The sequence below is a fragment of the Nasonia vitripennis genome, chromosome 1, assembly GCF_009193385.2.
Source record: "Nasonia vitripennis strain AsymCx chromosome 1, Nvit_psr_1.1, whole genome shotgun sequence".
Lineage (NCBI taxonomy): Eukaryota > Metazoa > Arthropoda > Insecta > Hymenoptera > Pteromalidae > Nasonia > Nasonia vitripennis.
In genome coordinates this window covers 4796628-4806734 of record NC_045757.1, presented here as the reverse complement: position 1 = coordinate 4806734, position 10107 = coordinate 4796628, and the positions used below count along the sequence as shown (strand labels likewise).

At 38.5% G+C, this 10107-nt stretch overlaps 1 protein-coding gene across 2 annotated transcripts; it reads left to right on the top strand.

Annotated features, from left to right (window-relative positions):
• Nucleotides 1-5965: 5965 nt before the first annotated feature.
• On the top strand, nt 5966-8903 carry LOC100118039 (kelch-like protein 20). 2 transcript variants are annotated; one of them, XM_008214868.4, is made up of 8 exons: nt 5966-6535; nt 6708-6838; nt 6932-7423; nt 7500-7630; nt 7700-7889; nt 7971-8187; nt 8271-8443; nt 8523-8903. In XM_008214868.4, the coding sequence occupies exons 1-8, from the start codon at nt 6368-6370 to the stop codon at nt 8722-8724; spliced, it is 1704 nt and encodes a 567-aa protein (XP_008213090.1). In that variant the 5' UTR covers nt 5966-6367; the 3' UTR covers nt 8725-8903. The 2 variants fall into 2 exon arrangements, with proteins under 2 accessions (XP_008213090.1, XP_031777882.1); XM_031922022.1 differs by having other exon boundaries at nt 6420-6535; nt 6684-6838.
• Nucleotides 8904-10107: the final 1204 nt, after the last annotated feature.

Genomic DNA, 10107 nt, shown 5'->3' with positions numbered 1-10107 from the left:
CATAAATTTTATCGAGTTCTTTGAATGTATACCAAATCTCATAATTATTCAAATCTTCGTTTGGCGTATAAGCTATTGTCATTGCTGGCAGTTCACCCGCGATTGTGAAAAACGTATTATCATCTGAGACCATCCATAGAAGCGTACCGTTGGCAAAATAATAATTGTAAGGTAGCTGCCCTGGATAGGGATCCTGAAACAAAATTCCAAATGAACGACTTCCATTAATCTTTGTAATTATACATTGTAATGTTAGAATTTTTATACTTACAGCTTGTATTCTTTGAAAACATATGGCAAATATTATTAAAGTTCTTAAATTGTCAAAGACAACTCTTTTTAAAGCAAGTTGCATTCTGGGGTTGCAACTTACAAAAACATGCAACTTCGTAGAACGACTTAAAAGTAATGCTTACGCGAACTGTCGTTGTTTCAGTAAAAACGCCTACTTCAATGCTGATAAGATAAATAGTTAACATTTTTTATCATAAAATTATTTAATTTTGTTTAATCAGAGTTGAGTAAAAAACAAGTTTGAACCTCCTACTTTAAGTTAATTAAGTATTATTAAAACTAAGACGTTATAACAAATTAAATATTCTACACATTGTGACTGACAACACTTGACATCGTTGAATTTGCACGCAATAAACTGGTCTCTTACGATATTGGATGAATTTATATAAAATTAGGTTTTGTATAATATTTCTCCTTAATCTCGTTTTTTAGGTGATTCATAAATTAATTTATAAATCAACATAGATTTTATTATAAAAAAATTGACGTAATTTAGAACATCGAAACGAATTGAATCGCAATTGTTCTGAAGTTTTCCTGCAAATACTACACAACAACGAAAACATTAGCAAGATTTAATACATCCCCCTTATCAGCAAGATATTCCACGCACCAACGGCCGTTGCTGTTGCCGACGTTCGCCTTCTCGAGATCCGTTTATTTCAACCATCGGGCGAAACATTTCGCGAATAAAGCCTTGTATACGGCAGTCCCGGAAACGCCTTCGATTTTTGGAATCGAAAGAGCTCGAGTTATCGCTTTTCCCCATCTCGACCTCAACAGCCCGACCAGTCCCTAAAGGGCCACAGAAGCTCGCCGCAGCGTAAAATGGGATATTTCGCGCGGTGAACGTTTCCTTTGCAGTTCTGGGGCTCGATCGAACGCGACTCACGCGGTAATTGCCTTTTCAAAGGAGTTGAACCTTCTCCAACGCTCTCTTGCCATCGCTGAGTTTTGCTCTGGAATGGATGTTGTACACGCTGCTAATTTAGGTTTTCATTTCACTGAGGTGGAAAGACGACGGAACTTTAGGTGAGCAATTCATTACAGGGAGTCGAAATCTAATTTTTCTGGTTTCCCTAGCAAAATTCAAAGTGCTTCGTGTTTCATTACGCAGTTTGTTAAATAATCACTAATAGCTATACTATACATATACAGCTATACATAGTTATAGAATATAAATGATATCTTTACACAATTATAACCCAAACAATCATTTTATTAATTACATTAAAAGAATACATGTCTTAAAATTTCTGACAAATGGCATGTAATATTCAGATGCTTAGTCCAGGCTTGAAAAGATTCAGCCATCACTTTTTTATAGAGGACTGTTTGAGGATCTGAAAAGAATGTCTGCAACTAAATGGTAAATTTTATGCAAACTTTAATTTTAATTTTCTCTGAATTATTTCAGAACATCTTCGAAATTCCTTGCATACAGTTTATGGCTTTGAGTGGTGTACCTTAGACGGCGCAAAATTAAAATCCGCTTTGGCGTTAAAAACAAAAACACCTGAGAGAAAAAGAGAGCAAGAGAGAGAGAGAGAGAGAGAGAGAGAGAGAGAGAGAGAGAGAGAAAGCCACCCGGGCCAATTTGAATACCACTGTTACATGATTCATGTTACCTGATTTTAAATTCAAATTCGCGTCAGCGTCTTGAACATTTCCATCTGGATTCTTGAAATAAGGATGTGCCTGGTTTTATTATATAGTTTAACAAACTATGCTCATCAAGCTTGAGAAAAATTTTGATAATCAGATTTCACAAGCTTCACTCTGACAGCATACTATAGAATTAGTGGAAATAAATTCTTTCAAACTCTTGTCCTAGTGAAAATCTTGTTCGTGTTACTGCGTTGTTAAGCTACAAGAACAGGCTTCGTCCAATACATCCGTAGTTCGAAACACACGTAATTGTAGATCGCACACGTGCAGTGGTTAATGTAGTATGTGAACTATCTGAGAAAATTTCGGAAGATTTGCGAATCACAGAAAGAATTATTCGGTAAGATTATTTTATTCACTCAAGCTTCTAAAATTTTAATTTCTTGAAAATCCAATGTACACATGCCTCATTCAAAAAAACAAATATAGCAAAGATCAAGCCCAAACATAGCAAGATAAATATAGGTTTTAGATCATCAAATGTAATATTGCTGTTGTCATAAAATTCAATCTTTGAGAAAGAGGCGTAGATCAAATCCTTTATAAGCATAGTCATTCCATATTCATGTAGTCCATTGTAAATTGAACGAACGCGAGGTAACAGAGGATGGTTGTTAGAAAAAATAAAGACATAATAATTTTTAAGATCTTTATCCGCAACTATGCACTTTCTTTGATATATTTCCTAGAATCAATTGCACGTACCGACAATCGTGAGCGCAGCTGATTTTTGAATCAGAATCCATTGATCGTATGCAAGAATTAAGACTACCATTTCTTCCGTAAGCTGCTGGATGATGAAAATATCTTCGAAATTCATTCGGAATATGGATTTGATAGCCAAGATTCAGAAGATCTTGTGTGCTTGCAATTTGTTCTCGAGGTTCGATGACGAGCAGAGAACTTAATTTGCTTTGCAAATGAAAATTTAAAGTCATGAAAAATATTACAATCAGTATAAACGCAATTCTTTGTAGTAATTTTACTGGATTGCTTAGCATTGCTACTCCAACAGCAGCTCCCAGAATATCCACCATTAATTCGATCAAAATTTGCTTTAACTAAAATGCAAGGAAAATAGTAATAATGACGACCATACAAAATACTGTGAAAAAAATTCTAATATTTGAAAACAAGTATAGAATCATATTGCTTATGGTCTTGTGCTTTCGACTAATAACGCAACATACACCAGTTTCAAAATTGGTATTAAGTTCATTTCGCCATAATTGTCGAGAATAATCTATAGGTCCATGCACATCACATTTCCCATCCAATACGTAGAATAATGAATATATGATTGGAATACCTTTATGGTCCACTGTAAATTTATTTGATGCTGCTGTTACTTTTACAGTAGGATTTAAGTTTGACCAGATTTCCTTCATAAATTTTTCACCTACCCCGCGAATTTTATAAGGACTCGATGAGCTAGGCCAATAGTGTTGCTTTGATACGCAAATATTTATTGGGTAGCCGGAGAGATCGCGGGTTTTATCGAAAATGAAGTTTTTGCAGTTAGGAAATGAATCTAGATAAGCACAGGTACAAAAATAATCTTTATTCTATAAAATCAAAGCATAAATTAAAAAAAATTGAAACTACCTCGAAAATCCAACGACCTTTGAAATAAAGTAAAAGAATGTCCATTTGCTTGCGTGTACGTCTTCACTTCTATCCATGGCATCGGAGCTTCACGACTGTAACGATTAAATGTAAAAATTTTGACCTTCAAATGCGAATCTAGACACATAAAAATCGAATTAAAAATATTGAGTTTCCAAATCTTTTAAAAGTATCCGTAAGCTTCGTGACAGGTTTCCGATAAGTATATTTTCTTAATAATGTAGAATCCATAAACATTCCACCAAACTGATTGTTTTAATGTATCCATAGCGTCTTTGAAATTTTCTAAATTCAATTCTTCAATAAAAAATATACCTCGTGGGCTTGGTTGGAGCAACGTCTGATTTTGGTTAACTGTTATGTATCAATAAGCTACTATTGATTTTAGCGAAGCATTTATCGATGTATAAGAGATAAAGGAAAAAAATAGCAGAGAATGCTACTAAATTTTGAACTATTTTTTTATATTATCGTCAAAATGTTCTGTTCGAAGAAAAAATAAACTCTGAAAGGTAACATTCACGACTGACAAGTCATTTCATAACTTACATCCCCTTGGAATACTTTATTTTATGTTTCAAGTAATACATCGCCGCGTAATCTTCAAAGAAAACAAAATTCATCTATTTCCATTTAATTTTCTTCCTGCAGTATAATATCGAAGCAACCTGAAATAAGCAGTCATAAATAAAATTGACTAATTATTTCCCAATACCTCCTACAAATACGACGAAGCTTCGAACCATAGCTGCAGCTCGTGAAAGGCTTATCGATCTTAGACGTTCCCTTACTCGTGACAGTCGACAGTAGGATGAGCGGAGAATCCCCTTATTCTATTTAGAGCGATATCAGCTCTATCCCAGGACAAGTCTATCTATATGTATAGTCGATAGTCGACGCGTGCCTCCTACCGTTCGGTGGCGTCGGCCTCGTTTATCACCACTTGTGGAGCCAACCTGGACCGTGAACTCGTTCCGCCGAGGTCGCGCGGCTTTTCTTCTTCTTTTCCCTTCCGGCTGTTATAGGCTGAAAGTGAATGGCCCGATTTCCGCGAGTTTTTTCTTATTTCAGTTTCAGGATTAATATGTTCTATCTAACTTAATTTTCTTTTACCAGCAACTTGGGATATGCGTAAAAACTCGATCAACGAACCACATCGTCATTTTGAAGTTCGCTCTTTTAAATTTTTCAACGCATAAGCGCAACAATGCCGATGCTATAAAAGTATACCTGCGCAATTATGCAGCCCACAAAACATGAATTAATAACATCTCGAATTTTTGTAAAACTATCTGCACCGTTTCATCGACGAGGGAAAAATACTCCGAATACCAGGCACGATCCACGACTTTTTCGCATAAATATTTGCGAAAAAATCCGAGAATATCAGCGCTAACATCAACAAAGGTATATGATCAACGAAATTCGACGAAATTCTAAAAGTTCCCGATCGCAACGTACACATAGACTACATAATGCGTGCCCGATGCTCGACGCGCATCGATTGTTGTTATAGAAACGGCGGCGACGTAGCCACTTATATTTACCGCCTCATAATTGAAATATTCCTAATTGATTGATAGGAATGCGATGCTGGGCGAGCCAGCCGCAAATTTCCTCAAAATATTCGTTCGCAAATTATTTGTTGCTGTTTTTGTTTTCTGTACTCGGCCGATGCGTTGGATTCGAGATATTCTGACAGGCGCATCGATCATGTGCCCCTGAATTACTGTACTTGATTAATTTATCATAATTAAAATGGAAACAAAACAAGTATAGGTATCGCGGACGATCAGTTTTGTTTGCTTTTGTTATAGCAGATGGTTTAGCCTTATTTTTGTTTTAAAAGGATGTGGTTGAACATACCGAGGAAAATTTATACAGTAATTAAAATATTATTGAGGGATTCATAGCTTTTTCCTGTTATAGCGTAATATACAAGAAATATTACATAAATTCATAGTTAGATAAATCACGTAAATACTGCAACAATTATCTAGTAAAATTTTGTAATCACCGCGACGTTTCTGTCAACTCTTTGTTTGCATTCGTGTTAAATAACCAAAGTAACTACAGTCTCATAATCATTCTTAAAAAAATAACTACCAAATGCAATGTTTTCAAAGCAACTAACAGCTAGAGTAGAATAGCTAATGTCATTGACATGTCATCCATATACAGTAGATATTATGCAAGCGTTATAACACTATTATTTTCAGAAGAGCAGCACGTGCCTGCATGACTCACTGGTCTTTCCAGACCTCCAAAAACCCCAGAGGCCGCACAGCACCAACACTGCGCAGCCGTTCACTGATGCGTGCGCCATCTCCCCTCTTCTCGAATCTAAATATACACGCACGCACACTTGCAGGCGTTTCGAACTGATCTTACAGTGTCGCTCCCACGCTTACATGTGTGTGCGTCAATTCACGTGCTCCAGCTGAAAAATCAATGCTCGCGTCGTTGCTGTCGGTTAGTGGGTTGTAACTGTCGCGTTGTTTTGGACGCGATGATACAGCGTCTTTTGCTGTTTCCTCCGTTGATGTTGCCAGATTTTTGCGAAGTGTAGTGAAAGTTTGTAAAGTTTGAGTGATTCGAGATTGAATCCAGTGAGAAAAAGTGAGGTTACTGGAACGACTTTATCGCTGGAGGATAAGCTAGAGCGATACAAAGTGTTGTTTTACTTTTTTAGTGGCTAGCGAAAGTATATAGTTTACGTCATTTTTGGGACTGCAGTAAAGTTTGTGATAAAGTTATCTTGTCGAGTAAAAATAAAATGGAGGCTAAGACATACGGATGGAAGTTTTTATCTACGTCTGACAGACCCTCGAATGATGGACCCTCGAATGACGGACCAAAGTCGATTGTTTACGAACGTCAGGGCCACTTTTCGAGTTTAGACGTGATCAGGACCAAAGGAGATTTGTGTGATGTCATAATTGATGTGAGTACAGTGAAATCAAGTGACAGTTATCCCGCATACCTTTGTAGAAAGATTGTCCTGAAGAATGACCTTGACCTAGAACTTGAATCATTGATTGTCCTTTCGTACTCCTCATAACTTTTAGGACTATTTTTATGTGTATTTTTAGGGCTCAATGTAAAAAAAATTTCAGGTGGAAGACAAATCATTTCCAGCACATAGAATAATTCTTGCTGCTACGATAAAGTACTTTCAAGAACTAATCTTGAACAGCTCCGACGAAGAAACGAAAGTAACTATTTCCGTGAAAGATGTTAGTGCACAGTGAGTTCCAACAACTTCGATTTCGAAATAAAAATATTTAAAATTTAGTTGAAGAAAATTTTTCGAAAAAGTGTATTTTATTCATTTTTTTAGAAGCATGGAATCCATCCTTACGTTTGCTTATACCGGCGCGATTACTATAACCGAAGAAAACGCACAAACATTGTTGGTAGATGCCGATCATCTGGGTCTCACTGACATAACAGAGCAGTGTATCAAATTTTTTTACACCTGTCTTCGGCCTAGTAATGTCAGTCAAATTTATAGTCTTGCCGAAGCACGTGGTATCGAGCCGCTCATGAAAAAATGCAAGAAGTTTATGGTGGCCCATTTCGAAGATGTTTACAAGACTGACGAGTATCTCAATTTCGATATTTTGCTTCTGAAAGATATATTCTCCAATCACGAGATACACGCGGATCTGGAGCAGCTATTCGACGCGGTCATTCGGTGGATCACGTACAACATTGATCAGAGGCGATTCTACACAACAGAGCTGCTAAGCTATGCTAGATTATCGAATTTGCAATCCCAAGTTGTGATTGAATATTTTTCTAAAATCCCGTCTTTGGTTGAAGAGAACAGGTAACGATACTAATACGAACGTTTTCATATTGAAACGTGAAATTAAAAAATGTACATGACTTCGTTAAAATTGCAGTGAATTTGTATCGGAAATTGTGTCTCTTTACGAAACTTTCGAAAAAATCGTCTACATCAATGAAAAGAAACTCATCTACGTGGTGGATGCCGAAGATTCCAATAATATCGAAATCTACGATCCAGTTATAGGTGAGAGTTATTTTTCAACAATAAAGTTACATCTTGATGGATTTTTCAAAAAAATTAAAATCTTATCAGATCAGTGGGACGTCGCCAACTTTGTCGACCGCGGCGAAAACAAGCAGGAATTCAGCTGCGTAGTTCATAAACAAAAACTCTACATAATCGGTGGACAATCTCAAAAGCTCGGCTTCAAGAAGACTGTACAGGTCAACGACTTGGAAACGAAAACCTGGACCAGCGTGGCGCCGATGCATAGCGAGCGTAGGTCGACTAACCCTTTGATTCAATTTTCTTTGCGACTATCGTCGAACAGGTTTCTTATCGTGTGGTGCTTCGTGATTTACAGTCTCAGCGGTGCCGTCGTGCTAAACGACTTTATATACGTTTGCGGTGGTCGAAATTACTCTGGACCATGCAACGTGGTTGAAAGATACAGTCCGGAGAGTAACGAGTGGCGGATGATGTGCCCAATGAACATCTGTCGATCAACCTTCGCTGTTGTCGCCCTCGGAGATGCTATCTATGCAATCGGTGGTACTTTTGACAATGCTCCGCTGGACACGGTGCGTCATTGTTTTTTTCTTCATGCTAATTTTTTTTTTTTTTTTTATTGAATAACTTACAAAAAAATCTTTTTACAAAACAGGTCGAACGATACGACCCCGACAAGAACTGGTGGAAATCTCTCAACTCGATAATGCACGAGAAGCGCGAGCAGTGCGGAGCAGCTGCGTTGAACGGCAAGATTTATGTCTGCGGTGGATACAACGATGACGGCGCAATCAGTTCCGTCGAGGTTTACAATCCTCAAACTAATAGGTGCTTCGATATACTCATCTGATCGTCCGAGTCGTACATTTTACTCACGTAAGAAATCTTCGATTTTTACTCTGTTCAGGTGGACCAAATTAGCAGATATGAACAGTCCGAGGTCCGGAGCTTTAGTTATCGCTAATATGGGGAAGATCTGGGCCATTGGAGGTTGTGGTGCAGATTACAACGAATTGTCGAGCGTCGAGATTTACGATCCGGAAACCGACACCTGGACTGTTACCGGTCCAATGAGCAAGATAAAGGGATATGTGGCCGGTGGTCTTTAAATTAATTCACGCTGTGAGTTTGGTATCTTTGACGAGGCTTGTGATAAGACTTTACCGAGCGATGTTCCTATTTAACGCTCACAAAAGTGTTCTGCATTTTTGGATGTTCCAGTATATTTTTTTAAAATCAAACAAAAATGAAAGCATAGTAAGTTAAAATAAAAAGATAATCTCTAAGTGGAGCCCCATTCGTATGTCAGTAAAATAAACCTCGAAACACCTATAGCAATCCTCTTCCACTGTCCCAAACAACCCAAGCCAAAGTCGATGCACAATCCCTCGCTGCGGGCAGCCGCTCACGTATAAATACTTCATCACCTCTGCAACACACGGCAGAGCCGCTTATAAATACTGCTCGCGGAAAAAGTCGTGCGTCCGTGATAATCGATGCTCGTTAGAGGCCGTCTACGGCGGGGGAGAGCCCCAGAAGCTGTTACAGGGCAGCGAGAGAGAGAGACGAATCGTGGTGGCGGCAACAGCGACAAAAGCATAATTAATGCAGCGCACAGTCAAAGTATCGATCATCCTCTGCTTCGCCGGTTCGTTGTTCTCTCTGTCTGTGTGTGGCTGGTTGCACGCCTCGGTAATTGGATTATTATCGCGAGAGATGCAGGCGAGGAGAGGAGGGAGAGGGGGGAGTGAAGCGCTCGGGGATTCGTACCTCCTGGCGGTGTAATGATAGTTTGAAGGGTTGATGTAAGGTCGGGGTAGAGAATGGATGTGCATGAAGAGCTGGACATTTTTGTGATTGATTTTCTGGTATTAATGGGAATTCAATGGGACGGGGCATAATGGAAGATTTTTAATATGGGTGCCTAATTAGGTTTATCTCATATCGGGTGGTATTTCAGAATTTCAACGTCGCTTTTGTTGGAAGTATGGATAATTAAATTTGGATTCCGGAAACAGACGCGAAAAAACGGACTTCCTCGAACGTCGAGAGTAAGACTTCAGCTGGGCGAGGTTTTTCAAACGCGTTGCTTGTACAGCCGAGTTAATAACTCGCCCGGCGGAAAAGGAACACGGAAAAATAGCAGCTCAATTTTCCGCGCTCCTTTTTAAACACAAAGTTCGAGGTCGAACTTCTTCGCCGGCTTCCTTTGAGGTTGAAACTGATTTTTAAAGCTCGTCTAAAAAAGAATCCAGTCGACTTCGATTTCTCCGTCAGACTTGCTCTATATAGACACACGAGTATACACGTATCGACGAGCTGTTTGAAGTATCACTCGAAGACGGCACTTTGGAATCATCGATCGAGTGCTTGAAAAAATTCTGGAAGCAGAAGCCCTAGCGAGTATCCGATGGTTATTACACGGAGGGATAGCCTCTCGGAGTTCTCGAGAGGAGAAAAAGGGTAGAGCGGAAGAGTTGAGAGGAAATTAA